The 27876-nt window shown below is 39.8% G+C and overlaps 2 protein-coding genes across 3 annotated transcripts in view; both read right to left on the bottom strand.

Annotated features, from left to right (window-relative positions):
- Positions 1–21298, bottom strand: part of LOC134799665 (neurexin 1-like) — a 151886-nt gene extending 130588 nt beyond the window's left edge. Inside the window, exons 1-2 of the mRNA XM_063772106.1 lie at positions 21242–21298; positions 21037–21152 (exon numbers count right to left, since the gene is read on the bottom strand). Of these exons, the coding sequence (XP_063628176.1) occupies positions 21037–21152; positions 21242–21298 (173 nt within the window). The remainder of the gene's footprint in view (positions 1–21036; positions 21153–21241) is intronic.
- A 189-nt stretch (positions 21299–21487) lies between these two features.
- Positions 21488–27876, bottom strand: part of LOC134799141 (neurexin 1-like) — a 32421-nt gene continuing 26032 nt past the window's right edge. For both annotated transcript variants that reach the window (XM_063771545.1, XM_063771546.1), the window contains exons 2-3: positions 22444–22784; positions 21488–21625 (exon numbers count right to left, since the gene is read on the bottom strand). In XM_063771545.1, the coding sequence (XP_063627615.1) occupies positions 21488–21625; positions 22444–22755 (450 nt within the window). In that variant the 5' untranslated portion in view covers positions 22756–22784. The remainder of the gene's footprint in view (positions 21626–22443; positions 22785–27876) is intronic.

Here is a 27876-nt window from a genome sequence, read left to right as displayed (position 1 = left end):
CAGACCCAGATCCACGAGCTCTTCAAACCAGCCAAACTTTATTCAAATCTAACAAAAAAAAATACAACAAAATAAATAAGGGGACGACCGGTTGTCCATACAAACATATTCTTCATTTTCCTCTCATTACAGAAAATATTTTCACACAATTTGATGTACAGTGAGCTGCGAATTGCATGGAGAAATTATGGATGAATTCATTGATAAATTCGCCATTCACTTTTACGGCTGAAGGTAGGTATAAGTATAAACCCATAGGTTGCTGATTGTGAACTACACATTTATAATAAAACACACCTATATGTAGTATACTAACGTTATAAGTTTCCATCAAGTATCTCGTATCACAATATTACCTTTACAATGATACCTACTTTTAATTGTGTATATTTCTGACATACTTATTGTATAATAATAATGTAAATTACGCATCTGTGACAATGTATGATCAATACAAATAAAGAATATGAATATGAATATCACTTGCGCCAGCACACAAAATTGGACGTAATTAAAATTCTCGGCGCGTCTCCTCGGCGTTATAGCAGCTCTGCAGGGAGCTCCGTTCCAGCGCTGATTTGTGACCGTAGCCATGACTTACTGTCTATTTTAAGCTAAATACGGAACTGTCTTTGATGCTTTTATTGACTTGCTTCCTGCAGTAACATTCATACTATATAATATTATAAATGCGAAAGTATTACCTCTGTTAAGGCCCCAGTACACAGTGGTGAAGGATGGGCCATGCCACGCCCTGGCCATTGTGTACAGGGGGCTATGGTATGCAATGGCGGACGACTGCCGTCAGTTGTCAGCCGTGGTGAGCAATCGGGGAGTTGTCGGTTTTTTGGCACTCAAAGGAATCGTGGCGTACCGTGGCCTGTGGTGTTCACACAGTCGCCATTGTTTGTTTAGTTTCTTGAATTTTTGACCGCTTGATTAAATGTTAATAGCCAAAAATATCATTATTGTGGAGCAATGAAGAGACTTAACAGTTTATTATAGATTTATATCAATCAGAGCCTGCAATTTTGATTTTGATTGTTGTTTTTTTTTTGATGCACCATTGTGTGAACACCTACGTGATATAGGCCTACTGTTGCGTAGGGTGATTCACTTTTGTATGGAGAAAAAAAAGTTGTAATATTTTTCCTGACTTTGCTCACCAATGGAGTCTCCCCACCCTAAAAACTATCTATTTCAATTTTCAAAAGAATCGAATAACGTTTAGAGGTTGCACAAGTTGAAAAGGTAGAGTGAGAACCCCATACATTGCGTGAAAATGAACTATGTTCTAAAATGACAAAATATAATGAACGGATACTAAAATCGAATGACAAAACTAAATTTTGCGTCTAAAATACGATAAAAGCACTTTTCCTTTGGAAACAGGTGGAAAAACTGAAAAATCTTAATTAGAACATTTATCGAGTAACCAAAATCCAAGTATCCTACTAATTTTAAAATATATTTATATGTAGAAGGTTCAGTATCACTCTACTCTCCACTTCGATGGTAGCCGCTTAAACCATTTTCTACCCTCCGATGTAGAGTCGTTGGTTATTTGAAAAATCTTTGTTGATGTTGTGCAACCTCTAAATGTTCACCGATTTTAATTTTTTTTAACGTATAATATTATTTTATCAGTTAGAACAAGAATTCGAGCAAAGTCAGATGAAAATCGAAAATTCGGAAAAATGAAACACCCTACTGTTGCGCATTGCAAAGCATGGCTTGGCATGGACCATCCTTGACCACTGTGTACTGGAGCCTTTACCTCTTCACACTTAAACCGCTGAAACCGATTCGAGTTTCCGACAGGGCAATTCGAGTTTTAGTTATTCTCTTATCTTATTCCAATATGATACTGATCTGTCAGCGTCAAAAGTGACGTTTTTGGTTCAAGTTTGACACAATGTGAAATTCAGCAGATCCTCTAAAGGAGAACTCTGGAACCATCTCATAATACATAGATCCATGTTAGATCAGGGACCACATTATATTGTTGGAATTGGCCTTGCTGCATTTAGGGCCAGTTGCACCAACCACATTTGACAGACTGATCAACGTCAGCCGGCGCGCCCCGGCGCGCCACTATGAAACTTTCCATACATGAAAATTTAGCGAACTCTTTAACGATACGAACAGTTTGGTGCGACTGACCCTTAGTCTGATCCGAGTTACAAACTATGCAGAAATCAAATAATGTTAAGTAAGGTAATGTACTCGCTTCGTCTGTATTTAGATTTGCTAAATGCTTAGCATTAGGCTAGACTGGTAACTAGCTAAGGCTTCTAAATGCAAAAAGCTTGATTTATGCAGCTTTTAAGCTCCAGCGTTAACAAATGACCTCTGGAATGGGCATCGAGGCATTAGCAACCTTTTATTCCATCTTTTTAACCGACTTCAATTTCATAGAAGAAGGAGGTTCTGTATTCGATTGTGGCTATTTTTTTTTTTCTATTTCTAGTTCTATTTTTAGACGTAAGTATAGTCTGGAACTCAAAAATTCGTTCTGTTTTTACGGGTATTTCCAAATTAGTTAGTGCTTATAACTTTGGAAACAAATCATTTTTTTTTTAATTTGTAGTTATTCCGGCCTCGGCCGCCGGTGGACTTGGTCACTTTTTCTTTAGTATATGATATCTATTTCAGTTTATAGTTTGTATTTGCCATGTGCATTTAATGTTTGATTTTTTTTCTATCGTGATTCAAATAAAAATGTGAATGTGTGTGTGTGTGTGTGTTAAAGCATGCCAATGGTATTCATATTTCATTACGTGTTGAGCTTGTATACCAAAGTTGTAGTGTTGAGTTTTACCAGTCTTGAGCAAAAAGCGTAACCTTTTATTTGAAAGAAACAATCGCGAAACGGGAACACTGCAGTTGTGTATCTCCGCAATAAAAGAAACCGTAGCAAGTGAAACTTTGAGCAACTGAAGACTGGCCTGTGTTCTTATTGATTGCCAGACGTAAGCGAGTGGGCGACTCGAGCGAACCATTTTAATAGTCTGCTTCGATAGAAGGGAATATGGTACTTGGTAGTGCAATTTTTAGGATGTCATTCAAACAACATTTCTTAGTTATGAATCTGCTTCCCGTGAGATTCAAATGTTTCTAGTAAACCTGCCATCTATTGTGCTTACCCCAGAAACTTCCAAATTGAGAAAATAAATATGGCGCTTGCGCCGCGGGTTAAAACGGCCTATACCACGAGTCACGACTATACCTACAAAAAGCAACCTGTGACGTCACCACCGGCCGTACGGCTACCCCAAATTGTGTCGAAAGAATCGCGAAAAATAAGTTTTTCTTTATTTACGCCGTAAAAAATCTATTGGTAAAGTTTGTCTTATTTAGATTTTTCGCAATCGTCGGTCGAGTTGAACGCTGGAACAACGCTGCTGCGACCTCGATAACTTCTGTTTTCTGAACGGTTACCATCAGTTTGTCACTGACATAAACGCCGTCGAGAACGTAATTTACTTTCTATACATCTCGCTCGCACTCGCATATTAGTGCAAACGGGATGTATAGAAAGTAAATTACGTTCTCGACGGCGTTTATGTCAGTGACAAACTGATGGTAACCGTACTGCTCTGTACAAATTTACTTCATTGTTAACGTTAGTTACTACTTGTACAATCCTTACAATGTACATAATTAAATGTTTAACATTTTCCTCGACTTCCACTGACTGAAATTACATAACTGAATTGAAATTAAACAGAATTTAGTTTCAGCTTGAGCAAAAATGCTTAACACATTCAACACCAAGAACCCGACTGTCGGGTACACTGTTCGTAGCGACTACGCGCTACATACGACGAAACCGTGGCTACGCGCTACGAGCGTAACCCGTAGCACTTAGTGGTATTCAATGTGTTAACAAATATATCCCACCGCGGCACACGCGGCCCACGCGGTGGGGATTGTGCGACGCAATTGCGGCCACCTTTCCATGCTTGCATTCCAGCTTGTAAAATACATCGCAGCCATAGTAGCCATAGTGTGTGTTTTAGTTTCAAAGATATATTGTATAATATGTACAGTGGCGTTCAAAAGTGCATGGATAATAGATGTCGACCGTAATGCCTTAATATTACGGTTGAAACATGTCCATGCATTTTGAACGCCAGTGTATCTATGCGTTTTAAGGTTTTTATCTATGGGCCAATAAAGTAATATCCAATAGTTGCCTGAAAATAAAAATAAAACATTTCATTTCAATTCATACAGGATGATTCAGGAGACGTGAGCAGGACTTACACTGTGCGTTCCGTAAATTATAAGCAACTGTTTCGTATCAGTATTAGTGAGGTTAACGCTAATTTTCTACTCGAATTGAAAAAAAAAGTTATTCATTCATTTACGACATGCATGGTCACCCTACAATTAGAATACTAAACTACCGATATTCTGTGTGAAATTGAATGTCATCACTGTCATCACGGTCCGGTTACTTTTGAAAACTCGTATCTCACTCAAGTTTGACAGTTTATTTTCTTCGTAATCAAAATGCTGTCATTACGGTTAAAGAGGTTTTATGTTTCTTAATTAGGTTTTGTAGTGACCATGATTGTAGAGAAATAAATTTTCCCTCACCAAAAAGTAAAAAAATAGGAAAAAGTGTGGTTGTTTCACCTAAATACGACGGTGATCGATCAATTATCAGTGACTGAGTGTGCAGGATTAGTCCTGCTCACGTCTCATGAATCACCCTGTATAGAGGCATCTTCAAAACTAGAATAAATCCGTCCTACTTTAACGACTACTCTCTAAATCTACTTACTCGAGAATACGCAGTTAAAATCCGTCAGTACGATCACGGTGTATACCTACCTCAATTTTGTCAAACGGCCTATAAAACATAAAACCCATAGGCGCCATATGGAATTGACTACCTTTCTCAAACACAAAACGACAGATTTCCATATTAAAATCAAGTCACTTACGACCTTTTACAAACATTCAAAGCTGTTACCGCCACTTTGAGTAAGCCAGTGTAAAGAGACCCTGTGATTAGTAATAACTATATGAAACCATAGTTCTTACATTAACTGGTTATTGAACTAAGCGGAGCTATGGAAATAGGGTAAGGTGACTAATGTGATGTACGCGTTCCGCTTAAGTATTGAGATGTCTTCTAAGCTTTCGTACAGATATCGGGTACTTTACCTAAGGGTGTTTTTTCAACCCTTACCAATGACGACACTTCCAATTAAGTGAACCCTGAAATCGCGAAAATTGCTTGTTCCATATATTTTCGCTGGACCATAATAATATGTCGAGTTTACTATACTTATTAAAAAAATTGTTCTCGATTTTGGAGTTACTAATAAAGGTAAAAAAACTGTATGATGTTAATTCGATGAAGTTAATGATAATGACGGTTCAGAAAACTGATACAAATGTGTGCATAATTGTTTTCCGTCGTATTTTCTCGGAAACGTTCGTATTTCAACCTCAATACTTTTTGTACCGAGACTGACTGAAATAACAAGACATGTTCGACATGTTCGTACGTTTCCGTGAAAATACGATGAAAAATAATTATGCGCTACGTCTGGTACATAATTTCGGAAACAGAGCGATATCTTTAAATAGCCGATATCTCAATTAGAAGCATTTTATATCTTAGCCTATGCAATTCCCAATGCAAATATAATTCGGCTAGTTCAAACCTGAGCAAAAGTCCTAAGTGAACGATAATAGCCAAAAGCACCGGCCATATGTTAGGATAATCTCTGGCTTAGGTCCGCTTGGATTTTTTTCGCTGTTGAAATAAATACCTACGTATTTGGCATCCTATCGTGTTAAATGTATGGAGCACTAAATAATTAAAAATCTGCTATTTTCGAAGTGGATGTTGTTCGCCCCGATACGATAAGGACGAGCGAGATGTAAAATAAGATTAAATTGACACCTATTTGTAAGTCCAAATGGTCTGCGAGCATATGTTGGCCGAAGTTAACCAGGTGATAAAGCTATACCGTCACTTATTCGTCAGCATCCGTTAGGAAGCTCCGGCCGGTCTAGTGTGAGTCAACCTTTAACACATTTAGGTCCAAGAACCCGACTGTCGGGTACCCTGTTCGTAGCGACTACGCGCTCCATATGGCGAAACCGTGGCTACGCGCTACGAGCGTAACCCGTAGCACTTAGTGGCAATACAGGCAATTAATTGTGTTAATAAAATTGTGTCCAGCAGTTAGACGTACAGGCTAGATTTAACAGTTCTTCCCAATCGTCCTAACTAACGCAACCATACATTTAGGTTCCTCATCAGTCGTATATAAATTACAAGCATTGTTCGGTATACAAAAGCGCACGTAAAACATAACCGTTTGCATATTCCCTTTCCTATGTTTAACATCGCAAATCTGCCTACCACCCGTATCCTATCCACCGTAAGTCCATACGAAATCCCACTCAAATTTGTACCTTACCGAATCAGAACAAGGTACAAAATGGAATGCCTACCACCAGAATCCTACTTATCCACCATATCACCATTCGAAATCCCACCCAAATTTGTACCTAAAAGCATGAACGTAAGGTTTACAATTGAGTGACGATTCAAAATTCAGAATCAGTGACGACGCTTAAACCAACGTTTGAGCAAATGTGCAAACAAAAGGGCAAACATGCTGATTCACTGTTTCTGTATTGTGTCATATCTATCTTGTCCGAACGTTTGCATTACGTTTTTGCGTTGTCGGGATTACCGTTATACAGTGTTATTTCTTTTAACCCACGGTTTATACATTTATATAAAGTAACGACGGTAAGCACGAGGAATTTAATACATTGACCGGCCATTTCCTATCTCTATCGCACGCGCATAATAGGGTATTTGACATTTTTTTATGAATGGTATCAATCGATCAGGTTTGTTTTGAGGATCAAATGTCTGTATGGGACCCATTGTCTTAAAGCAATAAAAAAGTCACAAATGATGAACAAAGTCTGACACCCGCACTTTACTGACGAAACGCTTCGAACAAAAAAATACACATACAGCTCTTTTTTTTTGGGCAGTCGTGTAAAAATGACAATACATCGTGACGTCACTATGTAACGTTAGAGGCCGTTTCGATGTATGGAAAACAAGGAAATTGCAATTTAGTCGGTGAAATATTGCGTTTATGTATATTGTTGGAATACCATTTTTTTTATAAAATGTAAGGAATCGAAGGGTACCATTATATTTTTCCTATTTTGAAGTGGAAAAAAAAATTTTTTTGACAGTCTTGTATTTTTGAGGTCTTGTATTTTTTTATTATTCCCATATATTTTTTAAGTTTCCAATTTATTGTGACAAATCATTGCTCATTTTCTATTTAACTAGATTTAGTTATACAATTCAACATGTGTCAACAACCCTATTATATTGCTCGCACAGTGGCATCAATCGCCGGACCGCCGGTATCATCGGTGGGACAGAAATATAACAATGCGCGTGCAATAGAGATAGGAACAGGCGGGTCAATATACGAAAGTCTTTGTGCTTCTCATATGTGACGTTCCACGGGAAAAGGTACCTTATGAGGGTTTCTAGTTTCGGAGATATGAAATGTTTTGTAAAGAGGTGAAAAAATGCTCAATTTTTTTTATTGTGTGATCTGAAACCTTAATGCGTAACCTTTGTTTACCTGTTTTTATTTTTGTTATAAGTTAGTTATAAGCCTAGTAATGTCGTCTCAGAGTTTAGTAGAAAAGGTACCTTATGGAAAAAAGATTGAAAATTCCCAAAAAAACTAGTCAATACGGGAAAAGAATTTTGTTAGAGAACTGTATTAGCATTCTGCAAAACTAATTTGATAATTTCAGTTCTGGTTGGGGCGCCTCGCAAATATTATAACCGTACATCGACCGACATCACAAATCCAAGTAGCCTGCTATTATACCAAAGTTACTCTCGTCAAGTCTTTCTTAACTAGAATAATCTTCATTTGGTTTGGTCGCATGCAGTAAATCAGCCATTGGTTTGCTGAAAAATGCCAATACCCGACGCATTACCTTATGGAATATCTGAGGTCATTGAACCTCAATGCCGCTTATCTTCAATAGCAACCGAAATATATTATTGATAAGAAATAGACGATTTATACCAGGTTAACCCCAAAATATTATTAGTTTATCCTAACTGTTCCATCATCATCATCATGCCTCATCATGTAACTTAATCACAAGGTACCTTTTCATTACATACAAATTATTGGTCTTTTTTAAGATTATTATGACGAAGAACTAATTAAATTTGGGGCAGTTTAATGTAAATTAATATTTTCTATTCATAAAAGATAAACTGTAATATGATTGATATTTTGTAGTGATGTATTATTAGATTTATTTCCATAAGGTACCTTTTCGTAAATGTATGGAGCAAATACTGTTATTGTTATGTAAGTTTAAAGTGGCATAAGGGGTTAAATATAGTATTTAGTTGGGGTTTTAGGATTTATTTCATTTGAATGACAGAATTTCTTTCATATGTGCTCAGAAAAATTGATTGTGTGTCACATTAAAAGCAAAAATATTCAATTTTGTGATTTTATATGAAAAAGTCAGAAAATACATTTTCACCTCTAAATCGGTATTGTTTTTTGCTTAAACTGTCTGTCAGTGTCGTTTTCTAATAGATAAAACTTAAATCTTGAGAGCTCATTGCAATCAATCGTGAAAATGAAATAAAACTTTATTTTCAAGAGATTGGTTAGTATACACATAAATCAGTCGATATCAAAAGTTTCTATTTGCATTACAGAACAAGTCGCAATATTTTTTAAATCTCAGATATATAAGGTATTATTATTTGTAGTCAACTATGTAACTTACTTCAGGAACATAGTTTTTTAGGCGGCTAAACTTAAAACTTCTCTATCGTAAAGTTGCTCATTTCACAACATTATTTTCAAAAAATCATATCTCTGTAACTACGCAACCTAGAAGGTTGATCTTTTGTGTTATCGATAGCTTATCTATTGTAGATTACTGGGGTATGCATAACTCCATACCCGCCATAAGGTACCTTTGACCGTGGGACGTCACATATTTACTTTAATATCATACTACTTACCATATTCCTCGAAAATATGTAGATACATATCTAAACCATTTTCATATTGTTTTGGTTTGCGTCGTAAAAGCATTTTTTTAAACGCCTAGTATTCATATTTCAGTGACTAATGAATAAAAGCTTTTACTTAATTGACATTAATTCATTAGTCATTACTTGATTACGCATATTATTCATAGGTTCACATCATATGATGTTCGAAAACGAACTAACAAACTAGTTTCTGCCCGCGACTTCGTCTGCGAGGAATGATGATGATGATGATTGCTAAAAACTACCCTACGTCCTTTCTCGGGGCCGTCGAATTTTGTCAAAATTGGTTCAGCGGTTTAAACGTGAATAGGTAACAGCACAGAATAAATAATAGTACTAGGTACAGAAGACTCTCTAACAAAACGCGTCTGTTACGATCAGCACAGATATGGCCGCTAGGTGGCGACAGCGCCACGCGCGGCTTGTGACAACCCCCAAAATTGGGGCCGAACGGATGCACTTTTAGCTACCTGTAGCAAAGCGACGAAATCGCGGAGTGAGACACGCCTGGTAACAGACAGACACTTTCGCATTTATAATATTTGTATGGATATTTTTACTCGATTTGATGTGTATTTTCTTTTCAATCCAGCTGCGTTGCATGTACGAAAGTATGTGTAACTCGGAAAGCAACCCACGTCTGTCGCATTACTTACTGCGGGCAACTGCGGGCCATATGTCGCCAAAATGCATGCTAAAGATTCTAACCGATTTAAGAAAATTTGGGGTCATACAAAGTTAGCTACATTGAAGAATAAGAACTAGACATAATGTGTCGTTTACGAGTGAGTGATTTAAATGAACTATATATTTTGATTGAAATCGCTCATTTATTATCAAATTACCCAACGATGCACAAACTTAGCAATATTCATAATGACCAGACAATGTGATAAATAATTAAATTTTGATAATAATTAATCACTTGGCCCGATATATTTACTTATTTATTTAACATTTTAAATCAGGCAACAAGGCCCATATTACAAATACCTTACAAACTAACATACACATGTATTTTATATAAACTTAAAAAAAATTCACAGATTTCGTGCCTCACACGACTATCGAGCACATTGGAAATGAATCTACGGAATTCGAAAAAATATTGTCGCTGAGCGACGAGAAAGTCTGGATAAGGAAAAAGTTACAAAATAAAACTACATCGTTGAATGATAATTATTTTATTCTTAGACTAACACAAGTATCCTGGACATAACGCATGTGAACAAACAAATTGCAAAATTTCCACACGCGTATCCAAGTTTGAATAATTGTCGCCGTGGCGCATAAGTATAGGTACATATTTCATTTTTCGATTAATAAGCAGGATATATTAATGTTCAAAGTACAAGAAAATTATTACACGGCAAATCCGTAGTCAACTCGAGAAGTGGTGATCGGCAGCGGCCCATTTGCTGCAAGATATGAAATTTTCTTGACAGCAGTTTGACGCGACGAGAGATGACCATAACAGCGTTTGTCTATGTTGCACCAAACCTGAGTTCCAATAGGTACTACCAGGGTTCAGCATCAGCTATCTTGGGTAATGCTCTACCATGTGCTCATCATGACGAATCGGGTGTCCAAAACAGCGTGTGCCTATGTTGCACCAAACCTGAGTTCCGCTAGGTACAACCAGGGTTCAGCATCAGCTCTATCTTGGGTACTACTGTCCTAAGTGCTCATCAAGACGAGTCGGATGACCAAAACAGCGTGTGCCTATGTTGCAACAAACCTGAGTTCCTTTAGGTACAGCCAGGGTTCAGCATCAGCTCTATCTTGGGTACTACTCTCCTAAGTGCTCATCGAGACGAGTCCGATGACCAAAACAGCGTGTGCTTATGTTGTATTAAACCCGAGCTCCACTGCCAGGGTTCAGCATCAGCTATCTGCTAGCAGCCGCCAGCAACATGCTGAGGTGAGACCATTTCGTGGCACTTTTTCTTTTTTGTTTCTCTGTCCCTCTCCCTCTCCCTCTCCCTCTCCCTCTCCCTCTCCCTCTCCCTCTCCCTCTCCCTCTCCCTCTCCCTCTCCCTCTCCCTCTCCCTCTCCCTCTCCCTCTCCCTCTCCCTCTCCCTCTCCCTCTCCCTCTCCCTCTCCCTCTCCCTCTCCCTCTCCCTCTCCCTCTCCCTCTCCCTCTCCCTCTCCCTCTCCCTCTCCCTCTCCCTCTCCCTCTCCCTCTCCCTCTCCCTCTCCCTCTCCCTCTCCCTCTCCCTCTCCCTCTCCCTCTCCCTCTCCCTCTCCCTCTCCCTCTCCCTCTCCCTCTCCCTCTCCCTCTCCCTCTCCCTCTCCCTCTCCCTCTCCCTCTCCCTCTCCCTCTCCCTCTCCCTCTCCCTCTCCCTCTCCCTCTCCCTCTCCCTCTCCCTCTCCCTCTCCCTCTCCCTCTCCCTCTCCCTCTCCCTCTCCCTCTCCCTCTCCCTCTCCCTCTCCCTCTCCCTCTCCCTCTCCCTCTCCCTCTCCCTCTCCCTCTCCCTCTCCCTCTCCCTCTCCCTCTCCCTCTCCCTCTCCCTCTCCCTCTCCCTCTCCCTCTCCCTCTCCCTCTCCCTCTCCCTCTCCCTCTCCCTCTCCCTCTCCCTCTCCCTCTCCCTCTCCCTCTCCCTCTCCCTCTCCCTCTCCCTCTCCCTCTCCCTCTCCCTCTCCCTCTCCCTCTCCCTCTCCCTCTCCCTCTCCCTCTCCCTCTCCCTCTCCCTCTCCCTCTCCCTCTCCCTCTCCCTCTCCCTCTCCCTCTCCCTCTCCCTCTCCCTCTCCCTCTCCCTCTCCCTCTCCCTCTCCCTCTCCCTCTCCCTCTCCCTCTCCCTCTCCCTCTCCCTCTCCCTCTCCCTCTCCCTCTCCCTCTCCCTCTCCCTCTCCCTCTCCCTCTCCCTCTCCCTCTCCCTCTCCCTCTCCTTCTCCCTCTCCCTCTCCCTCTCCCTCTCCCTCTCCCTCTCCCTCTCCCTCTCCCTCTCCCTCTCCCTCTCCCTCTCTCCCTCCCTCTCTCCCTCTCCCTCTCCCTCTCTCTCTCCCTCTGCCTCTCCCTCTCTCTCTCCCTCTGCCTCTGCCTCTGCCTCTGCCTCTGCCTCTGCCTCTATCTCTATTTCTATTTCCACCACCACAAGAATGCATAGATTGTCGAATAGTGCGTTATCTACGCCCGTCTCAAACAGGATAGATAGAGTTAGACCAAGAAAAATCTGCAGCGATTTTGATAGCCCACGCAGTGCAAGTGTTATTCTGCCGTCATAATCCCGAGAATTCATAACAAACACCGATAACGAACTCTGCGAAACATGAAGTCATAAATGTCCTGTGAAAAATGTCGTTCTGACTTTTTGACTATTTTAAGGTTAGGCTACAGGGCAAACCCTTAACCCGATCGTCTTTGTTTTAGGCTCAAATTGTAGCTGACTAAATTGTCCAGAGCCGTTTTTCTCAAATTTTTGATATCATTCTTCGTTTCCAAATTATCGAGCACCAAAATCAAAAATTCGGAAAAAATTGAATTTTATTTTCACTATTTCGACCATAACTTTTTTTGTTTTTGACTTTCTCGAATAATTATTTTTGCACCTTACAGCTCTCGTGATTATGCGTCTTTTGAGCCTATTTTTTAATATCATATCTTCACAACTTTCCGAGATATAAGGGGATCGCACTTTTTCGTGAAATCGGACCGTATACTGGAGCGAACGAAAAGACATTTCCAATGTCAAAACTAAACACTATTTAGGCGACAAAACGGCGTGTCTCCGTTGAATCGTCTGGTCTTGTGTCGCAGTTTGCCCCGGAACCTCCGAAGCACGACACCCTTCGGCCAGAAGTGGATATTGACGATATAGCTTGTCATTATTCATAATGCCCTCGTAAATCACTTGGTCCATAACACATCTAAGGGCCCGATTCGGATTTTGAAATTGACATCTATTCAGCATCTATTAGACATCTTTTAGGCATCACCAAGATACGATAACGATATGTTTAAGATCTAACCTGTAAAATTTGAAATTTGCGCGATTCTGGAGATAGGTACTCTTGAACGATTTCCACAGGATATGACTTAGAGATCCAATTCATATCTAATAGATATTTTACTCTTTCTAACGTAAAAGTGACATTGGTTGCCCGAATTGCGCTGCAAAAGAGAACTAGTTGATATCTAAACTATAACGTATCTAGAATGAATCTAGTACGTGTCGTCTCTTGTAAATATCTTGAAGTTCGAATACGGCAGTCAGTCGTGCGCGTAAGATGTCAAAATTAGATCAAAATATAACTTTATTCCATAGTTTGAATAAGCCTCCTGTAATATCATACGCCAGCTCTTTTATATGTAATTACAAACAATTATTTTAATTCGACGCGTAAATTAAAACATCCTGTTCATTAAAATTAATAGTGACAATGCTATTTCACATTCCAACTGAATACTGCTATCAACAATTTAATGTTTGATGTATGATAATTAACAACAGTATTTGTAATTAGGGTTTTCAAATACCCGAACTTTTGTGTTTTAATTGAATTGAAATTATTAAAAATTAACAACCCTCCACCCACGACGTCATCCGCATAGAAGTTTAAAACTTTCAACCCCGATTGTCAGCCTAAGGCCTTTCCACTGAGGGCGTCCGCTAGATAGCGCGGGTGCACGGAGCGGGTGCCATTGTAGGTAAAATTCGTCGCACGCGTCCGCGCCAGCAAAGATATATGTAACTCCGTATAAGATAAATAAAGTCTAAGAAAAAAACGTGCCTCGGAAAACAACAAAAAGTCATTCTCGAATAGATGGCGCCACACCTTTGGCCTATGCTCGGCTAGATGGCGTTGACGACAATTTTTTTACATATCAGTGAAAGAACATGGGTCAAACTTAAAGTTATATGGCGTTCTAAAAAAAATACAAATAAAAAATCATGTATCCGTTATATTTTTTGATATTTTTATACATTTTCATTTTTAGTTTTAAGCGTGTGTCGATAGATGACAGTAAATTTACTGTGACTACAAATTTTACTATGACAATAGCCCTCTATACTATCTATTCTCTTTGGCGCCAGTTAGCGTTGGTCACGCTGTTTTTCGTTAACCCGCTCACCCGCTCCGTGCAACTGCGCCACCTAGCGGACGCCCTGAGATGTACTGGCGCTAACCACTGCCGTGACTTGGCGAGCGAACGCGCCCGCTGTCACGTTCCTGCCTTTTCCTTCATTACCGCCTTTTTAATTGGTGCTGTTTACTTTGTCTCACTTAAGAGCCAACAGGAGTGGTCATTTCTCCATACAAACGTACTCCTCGTTTTCCTCCGTGGTTTTTGAAGCTAGAGCAATGATTTTTTCAACACAGATTAATATTGTCAATATCTGTGTCGGACCGTTTTGCTTTTTTTGATATTTTTGTTTTTTAAGGCAATAGAGCCCTTCAAAAATGGCCAAAATGGCCTAATTGACTATGCCGCAATGAGAGACGTGGCATTCAAAACTGATATCAATTAGCCAAAAAATCAAAACGGTCCGACACAGATAATTTCATAATCATTTAGATTTCCAAATTTGGTTACGATTGGTTAAGTTTTGGAGGAGGAAACAGAGGAGTACGAAACCAGGATTTTTCGCCTTGTCCTTATCGCACTACTTTTAGGTGCCGCTTCCGTTAGCGAGACGGGTATATTTACCTAAAATATTTAAAACTCAGCTCCTGTTTCGTCTTAATTGTTACGTCTGTACCAAAAGGCTTATTCGCGCACCGAGGTAGGAGTTTTAGTGTATGGACTCTGTATCTTTAGGTATTTAAATAAAAGTAAACAAAGTCTACCCTCAAATGGCTTCAAATCCCAAGAATTGACGTAGGCACTAGTTTTTACGAAAGCGACTGCCATCTGACCTTCCAGCCCAGAGGGGAAACTATACCTTATTAGGATTAGTCCGGTTTCCTCACGATGTTTTCCTCCACCGAAAAGCGATTGGTAAATATCAAATGATATTTCGTACATAAGTTCCAAAAAACTCATTGGTACGAGCCGGGGTTTGAACCCGCGATCTCCGGATTGAAAGTTGCACGCTCTTACTGCTAGGCCACCAGCGCTTTTTGTCTCCTATATCATAAAAAACACTTTTCTAATAACATCTAAAGTCGCTTTTCTAGAATATCTACAGAATATCGGCGCGATTCGGGAAATGAATTAGAGATTAACTAGATACGATATAGTAAAGATATGTGACGTCCCACGGATAAAGGTACCTTATGGCGGTTGCTTACGCTATTATTAACGCCGCTCCAATATTATTGCGGCGCTATGCGACGTAAGCGCCAGCCGCCATAAGGTACCTTTTGCCGTGGAACGTCTCATATGCTTACTATTTCATATCTAGTGAATCTCTAATTCATTTCTCGAATCGCTGCGCCAGCCGCCATAAGGTACCTTTTGCCGTGAAACGTCACATATCTTTACTATTTCATATCTAGTGAAACTCTAATTAATTTCCCGAATCGAGCTGTATGTCGGTAAAAAGGAAGGTTCTATCGAGACGTGACTGCGAGTGCTGCCCTGAGGATAATGTCTAGACTTCGATGAAATCTGTGCCAAGGATTCTAAGATAATGGATACAGCCTTCATCTTATACGTGGCCTTATTCTTATACGGTGAAACCTCGTTAAATGGAATCACTTGCGAGTAAGGAAGGGGGGCCTTAACACATTCATTGCCACTAAGTGCTACGGGTTACGCTCGTGACGCGTAGCCACGTCTTAGCCGTATGTAGAGCGTAGTCGCTACGATCAGTGTACACGACAGACGGGTTCTTGGCCCTGAATGTGTCAAGCGAGTAAGCTGACGGACAAAGCCAAAAAGTTTTAATTTTTTTTTTATTCTACAAACGAGTTTTATTTCAACAACAGGACTTCCGTGAGACACAGACATATTAAATACATATTATAGTCTGCGCCGGTCCAACGCAAGCTCCGGACGATACTCCTCGATACGGATTGAAACAGGTCGAGCGTTTTTCGACTTAAAATACGTGAATTTATTTTCTTGGATTTTTTCAAATCTATTTGATGTTTCTAACACCATTTTGTACCTGAAAATTTACTGGATATTCAAATTATTATTTCTAAATTCACTAAATTTACTTGTTTTACCCAAATTTAGATGTTCTGACCTCGGTTCGTTAATACCCGCCAACATTACCCGCTATCAACTTTACCATCATTTTCTCAAAAGTCCTTGACACACTTTCTCAGTTTCACGCCAACATTATTTACAGAATGGCGTATCTCTGTAACGGCGAGATTGCATATAAGCTCTTTTGAACGTTATTATCTCTTGTAAACGTTACTTACGAAAAAGGGTATCCCGCTATAAACGACAGCGCGTATACGCCCTTATGACAGTTAGGCTTCAATATTTGTTACTTAGAATAAGACGTATCTGATTACGGCTTATTTATATTCACAACACGTATTTTAACACATTCAATACCACTAAGTGCTACGGGTTACGCTCGTAGCGCGTAGCCACGGTTTCGTCGTATGTAGCGCGTAGTCGCTACGAACAGTGTACCCGACAGTCGGGTTCTTGGTGTTGAATGTGTTAAGTCATCTGGACTGTTCGTTTATATTTTGTAAAACTCAAAAATAGTTACAAATGCGACGATAACATAAAAAAATTGTAAAAATTTATAACAAAAATTTTATAATTTCCTTTTCTAAATTGTCAATGTAAGGTAGTTTAAAAAACTGTCACATAAAAATCATAGTTTTTTATGTCATATACGCTTGTTTCCATACAATAGAACAACTTTGTCCTATTAAGCTGTAAATTTGGCGTATAATATCTCGATTTTTTCTAATCCCAATACGGTCTAGTTTACCCTCTGGGTTGGAAGGTCAGATGGCAGTCGCTTTCGTAAAAACGTGTGCCTACGCTAATTCTCGGGATTAGTTGCCAAGCGGACCCAAGGCTCCCATGAGCAGTGGCAGAATGCCGGGACAACGCGAGGAAGATGGATGGATATGTCGATGTTTTCTATGATTTTCCACGAGCGAGACGAGATGCACAGATCAAAATTAATTACTAATGGATAGTTCGAATTCCGCTCTAACAGGCCTATTCGGATTTCGAGATAATCACAAGATCTTGAGACGATTTAGAGATCAACTAGATCTACATTAGATATCGTCTAGATGTGACTTGGATATCTAAGTCATAACTTGAACTCGTTCAAGAGGACCTCCAGAATCGCGGAAACGTCAAATTTGACATATCTATCTTAAAAATATCTTTAAATTATCGTATCGCAACTTGTTGAAGTCTAGTAGAAATCTAATTCATTTTCCGAATCGAGCCGTAAGATAATATTAGAGCAATTATCGTAAGCAATGTACCTACATTAGCTAACCCGTTAGTGCAAAGGCGTCTAATATTCCATTAAACTTGATTGAAATCGACATTGTTTGATTATCGTAGCGTTTCGTAGCAGCGTAGAGGGTCTACGACGTAGCTCGTAGCGGTACAACGCGTATTGCAAATAGCAACTACATACTATACAGCAGCGGTCGGCAACAAGCGGCCCGCGAACCACTCACTTGCGGCCCGCGAGCCCCCTAACTATTTTGTATGTAATATTGTCAATCAACAATGTCTGATAAAGTCACACATATTAACAAAAGTGCGGCCCGCGTCAACTTTTTAACTACTATGTGGCCCTTGGCTGCTAAAAGGTTGCCGACCGCTGCTATACAGGATGGGATTGAACAAGGAAAAATACGCCACTGAAACTGTAACTTGTAATAAACTTATATTTGTTCAGAAAACCAAAAAGTCTACGGTCCAGTTGCACCAACCATATTTAACAGACTGATTAACGTCAAACAGCAGTGAAGTATGAAATTTCTCTTACAAATAAATTGGCTGCTATTTAACTGATCACCAGATTTAGTAAAATTTAATACCAAAAAAATCTACTTTACCACCCTAAAATAATAAATGATCACCAAAATTATAACACCATTTTAATGTGAAATGATTACCAATTTTATTACATCTTGCTATCCTATTAAATAAAATGACATCAAAATAATCATTGTAAACCCAAAAATAGTAAATGACCACCAAAATTAGAACTCCATTTTAATGTAAAATTATAACCAAATTTTTAAATCTTGCTATCCTATTAAAGCAAATGACTCCAAAATAATCATTGTAAACCCAAAAATAGTAAATGACCACCAAAATTATAACCACATTTTAATTAAAAATGTGCAAATATTTAATATATTGTTATCCTATTAAATTAATTAATCCACTTCGTCACCTTTTTCTAACCTAACCTAACCCACTTTTCTAGTAGAATTTCGTTTCTGCATTGGTCGCAGTTCAAACCTAACCTAACCCACTTTTCTAGTAGCATTTCTTTTCTGTAAGGGTCGCAGTTCAACCCTAACCTAACCCACTTTTTTAGTAGCATTTCTTTTCTGTAAGGGTCGCAGTTCAAACCTAACCTAACCCACTTTTCGCAGTGCTAACCTAGCCCACTTAACTGATAGCAGTTCAAACCTAACCTAACCTACTTTTCTAGTAGCATTTCAGTATGCTACTAGAAAAGTAGGTTAGGTTAGGTAGGTATGCGGTGCGGGGTACGGGGGGTTGAGCGGGACGGGCTAGTAATTTTGGCATCATTTTACTTTATTTGGTGATATGTATAAATTTTTTGGTAATCATAGTGGTTTATTTAGGTGAAAATATCGCATTAATTTGGTCTTCAAGATTTGGTGATCATTAATGATTTTTGGTGATCATTCAATATATTTGGTATTCGAATACAATTTGAAGTGCAGTCGTAATTAAAACGGTGGTACTTTTGTAATTATAGGCCTTATTTTTTTGGTGTTCAGTAATTTTTTTTGGTAAGCATGTATTTTTTGGTGGTCATTATATTTGTAGCCAAATAAATTTAGCGAACGCTTTAACGGTGACAGACGGTTTGGTGCAACCGACCCTAAATCACTTGTATCTTTTTAAGTTATTTTTAGTAACTGTAGTGGCGCTGTATGTATAAGGTTTTTACAATAAATGTCTTTGTTCATCTTCTTCTTTAGATACGAAAATTGACCTTAATTTTACCATAAAATGTATTCCGATAATGCGACAAACTCTAGATGGCTGGGAAGGTGGCATAAAGGTAGGCGGAGTAAAGATATCTAACCTCAGGTATGCGGATGATACCACCCTTTTCGCATCATCGGAAAATGAAATGGCGGAGTTGCTTCACAAACTGGAAACCATCAGTATGGAAATGGGACTTGCTATTAATAAATCTAAGACCAAGCTCATGATCATTGACCGTTTCACAGCTATCCAACGCACCAATCTCCTACGTGACTACGAAACCGTAACCCAGTTCCAATACCTTGGCTCACTGATTACCAACAAAGGAAGTAGCGAACCTGAGATACGGAGACGGATTGGCATGGCAAAGTCTGCAATGACCCAACTGAGCAAAGTTTGGAGAGACCGTAATATTAGCCACCGGACTAAAATACACCTGGTCCGCACCCTTGTCTTCTCCATTGCTCTATACAGTACAGAGACGTGGACATTCAAAGCCGCTGATAGACAGAGAATCGACGCTTTTGAGATGTGGTGCTGGCGACGTATGCTAAGAATACCATGGACGGCCCGCCGCACCAACATATCTATTCTAAAACAATTAAAAATAGAAAAGACTCAACGTCTATCCACAACCTGTTTGCAACGAATATTGCGGTACTTTGGCCATGTTGCACGCAGGGATACCAGCAATTTGGAACGCCTTATCGTGACCGGTAAAATAGAGGGAAAAAGGCCTAGGGGTAGAAGTCCCAAACGATGGTCGGACCAAATAGCGGAGGAACTAAAAATACCTGTCAGCGACGCACTCCACCAAGCTACAGAACGGGACCGATGGAGACAACTAGTTGACGGAATCAAACGGAGTCACGATCCTCAGCAATGAGGGACCGATTTAAGAGAGAGAGAGGAGAGTATTCCGATTATAATACTCGTAAAATAACAGAATCAAATTCTGAATCTGGATTTGTTATGGACATGACCTATCAGTGTCACATGTCGCTTTACCCGATCTCCATACAATTGTCGAATTGAACTATAGTATGGAACACCTAATCTTTATTTGTGATTAAAGGGTTGGTCTCGTAACAGAAATTGCTTACAATAATGAGTACATACCTATATTCGCGTATATCTTGTATCGCCTAAAAAATTTCACCCCGTATAACATCCTGCCTGTATATCGCGTCACGATTTCTTGAAACAAACCACTATAAGCTTGCGCGTATTGCTCACATACAAAACGCCTTATCTTACTTAGTAATCATAGCGTTTATGACCTTTTAGAATGAGCAGATATCTCAGTAGTATGGTTGCAATTTGGATTAAAGGAAATTGATATCGCTTGTTAATAGAATTTGGATCCCATTGGTTAGGTAGTAAGGTCGAAGTTCGAACGAACGTTGTTACAATTGTCTCAATAATTTCTAATATCGCGATAGGGTGTAAAGCTAAGTGGTAACAACATGTTGGATATGTTGAAGTAATTATGTTGGTATAATGTTGCGTTGTATGTTGGCGGTTTACAATTTCATACGTTGGAAGTGGGAAATAACATTCTGAGGGCCTGCCGCGAACCACGTTCGACGTGTTGCCTGCCTGTCACACTTACGTACAAATTTATAAGTGTGATAGAGAGGCAACACGTCGAACGTGGTGGATATGATAGTTGTATTCGTCCATGTGACAGCGTGATAAAGACAGCGTCTGTCTCTTTCAATCGCGTGGTGTTTAAAAGTGACACTTATTTTTTACGTGTATAAAACCATCCATAATACGCCTGCAGAAGTAATAAAAGATAAAAGGGTAATAATCAGTCAGATAAAATGGTACTCACGAAGGCGGTATCCCCCCCACGAACACGTCGGAGTTGGTCCCGAACTTGCCGAACGCGAACTCCTTGCCGCGGGAAATGGCGCCGCGCGACACGCCGTCCACCGACAGTGTTGTGTGCTCGATACATTATAGGCTATTGTTTAGTAGTGTTTATCTCTATGATACGGAGCCGACTTTAGCTAAATATAGCTGTTGCAGCCCCTTACGGCATTGGTAAAGGCTCGCGTGACTTTTAGAAAGGTAAAAAGCCAGTTGGTTGCCATTCGACCCGTAATAATCAAATTCCCTTATAATTAACAACAGTTTATCAATATAATCTGAAAGTGTTTTTTTACCATAAAAACGTTTCTAAGTAGCTAGTATTTGGTTTGGTAGTCATCCCTAGCGTTGTTTCGCCGGCGCATTTGCAGTTAATACAGTATAATCTAAAAGTTAAAGTATTAAAGCGGTACTCACGAAGGCGGTATCCCCCCCACGAACACGTCGGAGTTGGTCCCGAACTTGCCGAACGCGAACTCCTTGCCGCGGGAAATGGCGCCGCGCGACACGCCGTCCACCGACAGTGTTGTGTGCTCGTCGCGGCGGGCCACCTGCCGATTACGAGCGTGGTTAGAATTTGAACCACAATGCTTAGAAATATTACATAATAATAATAAAATCCGGGTCACGTCTGCGGCATGCATCCGGATAGGTGGGCTTGTATAGCCACCAAGTGGATATCACGGAGATGGCGGGACGACTTAGACACCTTCATCAGTAACTGGCTGGAAAAAGCACAACAACGGGAGTTGTGGAGATCAAGGGGAGAGGCCTTTGCCCAGCAGTGTGACACTATAAACGAGTTAAGGAATGGAATGGAATGGTGATAGTTCATTTTAGATTCCATCAATTCTCAATAGTCCTTACATACTGGCGGGTGCTGCCTCTGCGTGCGTCCTATGACCCGAGCAAGGGCAGCATCCGCTCGATGTACCCCTTACAATCATTTAAGTGTTAAAAGGATCTACGTGTTGGCTTCAGCTTCGCGCACGCCTTCCATTCGCACGCCGTCCGGAACACCATTGTTTCGTGATGGAAAAGACATATGCGATAATTTTACGGTATTAAACTAGAATCTGGAATATTAAACTTACTTATCTGATACAATAAAAGACTGCCTATCGGGTAAGACCAACTACAAGTTCTTTAGTCGCTTCTAACTCTTGCGTTTGTACACATACCCCACTTACAGGTCGGTAGAGCAGAAGGAGCGAAGCTGTGCCTTGCTGACTGTTTGAGTGAAGTACGTATACAAATACGAGAGTTCTTACCCTATGACATTCTGCCCAACCAAAAATTTTATATGCCGGTCTTCTCCACATTGACCTTAGACATACTACCTACTAGTATTTATGATCTAAATACTCACTTGCAGCTTATGCCACTGTCCATTATTCAGATTACTCCCCACCGTGATAATCTGCGCGCCGCCCCCCAAATTGTACCTCAGCCTCACCGCCCCATTCACCAGCTTCAGCTCAAAGAAGTCATAAGTGCCACCATCGTCGGTGTACAAGATCAGACCGTTTGGCTGGTCGGTTTTGAACTCAAGTTCGAGTGTGCCGTTGAGCGCCGCGTTCCACTTGCGGAACTGCGAGTAGGGGTTCTGCTTGTCGAGTACGAAGGCGAGGGTTGTGGTGAGGAGGGGCAGCTGCCAGAGCAGCCGCGTGGGGCACAGCATGCTAGGTGCGTCTGCGTTTCATTGCGCGTCTGGAACAAAAGAGACACAGAGCGTTTTCACACTGTCCAATGAGGGTTTCCGCGATCGAGTTTTTAACTAGATGACAGCACTAGAGAGGTCTAGCTGGCATAATCCACCAATCATGTCTAACCATGTTTTCTTATTGGTGGATTTTGACAGCAGTTGTCAAAAATACCTCTCGTCACGGTGCTGCCATCTAGTGAAAATCTCGATCGCGGAAACCCTAATTATCTTAATTTATAATTATATGTTTTTATGACATTACAGTAAACCAATAAATACGTCATGAAACTAACTCTAAGGGCTACTGCACCATTCACTAACCCTGGGTTAATCGGTTAAACCTGGAGTTACCATAGTTACCAAGACAATTTGATACTGGGTTAACGGTTTAACCGATTAACCCCGGGTTAGTGGGATGGTGCAAATGCCGCCTATTCGGATACGACTACAAAGAAGCATAAAAATGCATTTTTATTTATTTATTTACACATTATTGCACAATACATGAGAGAACAAATGGCGGACTTAATGCCAGAAGGCATTCGCTACCAGTCAACCATGGGCTAAAACGAAAGTTGCAGAAAATTGGAGTTGTAAGTATTACAAAAGATTCGAAATTCTCAGAAAATAACTATCGATTTCGTTAAAACGCAAAAAGTAAAATAAATCAAATAAGGTACCTTTGTACGATTCAGCTCATGCAATCTTCTAAATCCAAATATTTACGGATCTGATTAAATTGAAATAATCTCTTAAATTCATTTCAGAGATATTTCAACGTACAGCCCTACCCCATTTTGTGAGGGATTTAACAAAATCTAATGCAATTTATCAATGTAATTACTTATCTTACGAATATATACAGTCGCCATCAGATATATCGGAGCGGCCAAGGTGCTCAGAAATATCTGAACACGCCTCTTTTGTCAGCGCGTTAGAGTGCGTGTTAACATATTTTTGAATACCGCGGCCGCTCCGATATATCTGATGGCGACTGTACATAGCCTTGGTCCGAATCAAATAACAGAATGAGCGTAGAAAAGAAAGGATCCTCCATTGCTTATCCTTTAAACAAAGAACTACAAGCAGAACTATAGCACACTTAATAAACTGGCACACTACAAGTCTAGTGCTAAAAGGAGCCAAGTCCACACACGTGTAGTTCTCAGGAAAAAGGAACTATAGTGCGAACGATAAAGTCCGAAAAGCGGCCATCGTAAAACATGCTGCTATATTTTTTCGCACCTTATTGCAAAAGCCTAAGGTCGATTATTGCAAAATGAAAGCGTATTTTCAAAGGACATATAACGTTGAGAAGTTGGAGAGAAATAACAAACGCCTGGAGATCAAAAGCCTCGGGGGATCTCGACAAGGATTCATAGTGAGATCTCGAAGAAATGAAACATGATAAAAATATCTGGGATTCTGTTCTCGCTCCGCTGGAAATGGATAAAAATTGGATTGGTAAGAGAGCTTTCACATTGGTCGATCCCATTACAGATATTATTACTATAGACAAAGATATATATAACTCCGCTATAGACAAGCCATACTCAACGAATGTAATTGTCGCAATCGCAACCTGTACGTCTACCACCAGTACGGTTACCATCAGTTTGTCACTGACATAAACGCCGTCGAGAACGTAATTTACTTTCTATACATCTCGCTCGCACTCGCATATTAGTGCAAACGGGATGTATAGAAAGTAAATTACGTTCTCGACGGCGTTTACGTCAGTGACAAACTGATGGTAACCGTACAGTTTTTACATTGACATAACGCTCACGTCTACGTAATTTACTTTCTGTACATCTCGCTTGCACTAATATGTGAGTACGAGCGAGATGCATAGAAAGTAAGTTACGTAAACGTGAGCGTATCTGTCAATGTCAAAACTGGTGGTAGCCGTACTGTGTGTAAGTACCACGCGAATAGAAAATGAAAATTCATGGCGCTTACGCGTTTAGGTCGCAAGACTGAGCGCTTCTATGGTTTGTTGTCAAAACAACATCAACTCATGGCGTAAAATACTGGTTCTTTACGTTAGTTATAATAGTTCAATGGTCGGATATCACTATGTTTAGCATACAAATATTGTCCAGATGGTGCATGCATATTCACAAACATTAATCTATAAAAATAAAATATAATTTAATAATTTACATTCCTACATGCCTACCTATTTAATTAATATTCTGAATCAGAGAAATATTCTCCGATCGAGTTACTTTCCTAACTAGTAATATAAACACGGATTTCACATTTAACAACGGAATCGATTAGGGAATTTTCTTTATAAATTAATAATTATAATTTAAGTGCTATGTTACGTTTTTACCCACTTGTGCTTCGTGGCGCATAGTTGAAATAATAAAAAACAGTATACATTCAGAATTAATATAATCTTTGTGGCTGAATAGACGCCGCAGAATGAAGTTTAGATCCTTCACTGAGTGGCTTCAGACCAACTGACTCAAGATCTAAATCAAATAAAGACAATGTTCGTTCTTGCAAGTTGTAATATCGCGGTGAGATTTACGTTTGACACCACTATGCCAGGAGGTACGAGCGAGATGCATAGAAATTAAGTTACGCTGACGCTAGCGAATATGTTAGTGTCAAACACGTGGTAAGGCTACTTAGGTAGTTTTGACATTTTCATGATTTTCACTCAATATTAGTTAAACGGGGGGACTTCCGGTTCGAACGCCATCTTGAATATCTTGATAGTCACGCGTCGTTCCTTTGGGTTTTGCTCATTAATATTGTTTAAAGTGTAATATCAATACCAATAGCTTATTATAGTTATTATACAGTAAACTGATGTGGAGACCACGGACTAGCAAGCGCAGCGTAGGACGTCCACCCACAAGATGGACAGACGATCATGTTAAGGTCGCCGGAAGACGCTGGATGCGGGTCGCTTCCAACCGGCACGTATGGAGGTCCAAGGGGGAGGCCTATGTTCAGCAGTGGACGTCTTATGGCTGAGATGATGAAGATGATGATGAAACTGATGTGGTAGTGTGCAGTGAATGGAGAATTAATCTTGAAATGCGCCACCATTTTGGAGTCAACGGCCGGTAGTCCACGCGCTACTTGTAAAGTCCAGCTATCGCTTTACAAGAGCTAATATAATCACCGTACACTGTCTTGTACTAACCGTACATATTTAGTCGTCGTATTTAGCTCCTAATACCTTGATACTGGCGAAATAGTCCCAATTGACTGAAGCCATAGTTTTAAAAGAATGAATGAATGAATGATTGAAACGCAGATCTCTGTATACTGGTTATAAATTAGAAATAGGCGATGGAAAGAGCCTAGATGCCTTGTAAAAGCCACTCTGGGAACAAAAGAGGAATCTAGGCCGACAGCGTCGTGCTAATGGGTGTGTCTGGAAGAGTCGCTTTCGTAAAGTTTCGGGTAGTTTACACTAAGTTTTGTATCAAGCCTGAGTCGGAAGTGTGCATGTTCACGGAAATCTTTTAATCGTCAACATCCTCACATTGTTCCAAGAAAGGTCACGTCTATAGTGAGTAGTATTCATTACATCAACTAACATAACGAAGTAGCACAAATAGCGCGGTCGATCGTAAATACTCGTAGCATCTATTTAGCCTACAGTACGGTTACCATCAGTTTATCACTGACATAAACGCCGTCGAGAACGTAATTTACTTTCTATACATCTCGCTCGCACTCGCATATTAGTGCAAACGGGACGTATAGAAAGTAAATTACGTTCTCGACGGCGTTTATGTCAGTGACAAACTGATGGTAACCGTACTGTTCGTACAAATGTATAATCACGGTTTATATCCCGATCGATATAAGCTTCGCTAAAATAATAAACATAATATTTCTCAGGCATAATCACGTTGAAAACGCCCGGCAAGCTGCAAAGCGGTTAGTAAGCTGCTTTTCTTGGTTAATTAAAATACGAGCCCCACTTCACTTGGCATGTTTCATCGCTGTTGCTTTTATAATCCGTATAATATCAAACACCGGCCAAGTGCGAGTCGGACTCGCGCACGAAGGGTTCCGTACCACCTACGCAAAAAACGGCAAAAAAATTACGTTGTTGAGCCCCACTTAAATATTTATTTTAATTTGTTTTTAGTATTTGTTGTTATTCTGTTTGCAACAGAAATACATCATCTGTGAAAATTTCAACTGCCTAACTAACTATGACGGACAGACGGACAGCGGAGTCTTAGTAATAGGGTCCCGTTTTTACCCTTTGGGTACGGAACCCTATAAAAACGAGTTTTCGCATCCTTGATTTACAAGATATTGATACCAAACCCCCTTAGTTTCTAAAAAAAAAGTTTTGCTACGTTTTATGGATCATGCTTGTTGTCAAAATTTTGCACGGTGCAAAATTGTGCAAATTTTGTACAGGGACACAAGTTTAAATGTATTCATCAGATATTTAATACCTACTTACAATCTATTTTTTCTTGCGATTAGGGTTTCTTTTCAGTCTTAGGTACGTACTTAATGTTAAAACAATTTTTTTGTTTATCTGTGTGAATTGTACGTATTATACAAACCCTCACAATTATAAACCTATCTAAAGCAATCGCAACACAACCCATTATTCAATCCTACCCTAAATACCTACCTACAGCAAAAAATATTCCAGCGTAAAAATAAAAATAGATAACAAAAGCCGGCCAAAACAAATGAAAGAGATTTTTAATTCCTACCGTTACAACCGCTGACATTCCAAACCCGAACACGTCAGCGATCGGCAACCTTTTCCGTCTTCATTAAAACGTTTTTCAACGTTATATTTAGCTGGCCCCACGCGTCCTGTTTTGACCGGGATAATCCTGTCGGAAAACTTTTTGTCCCACCCACACTCTGTATCGGTCTACCTTTTTTATGAAGTTTCACGTTGCTTTAAGAATAGTCTATGCTAAAATTACATTTTGCAACGATTCAAGGAAAAGACTCGTAACTTAATACTTTAATGAGATGAAAATTTAAACGTCTATTTGATAAGGAACTATATTTAATTAAACGCTTTTTACAATAATAATAGTGCCGTTATTTGTAAATGTTTTTCATAGTAATTCTATTAAGAGT

Source organism: Cydia splendana, chromosome 18, assembly GCF_910591565.1.
Source record: "Cydia splendana chromosome 18, ilCydSple1.2, whole genome shotgun sequence".
NCBI lineage: Eukaryota > Metazoa > Arthropoda > Insecta > Lepidoptera > Tortricidae > Cydia > Cydia splendana.
Note: the sequence above shows the minus strand (reverse complement) of the source record. Positions and strands in the feature narration are given on the sequence as shown.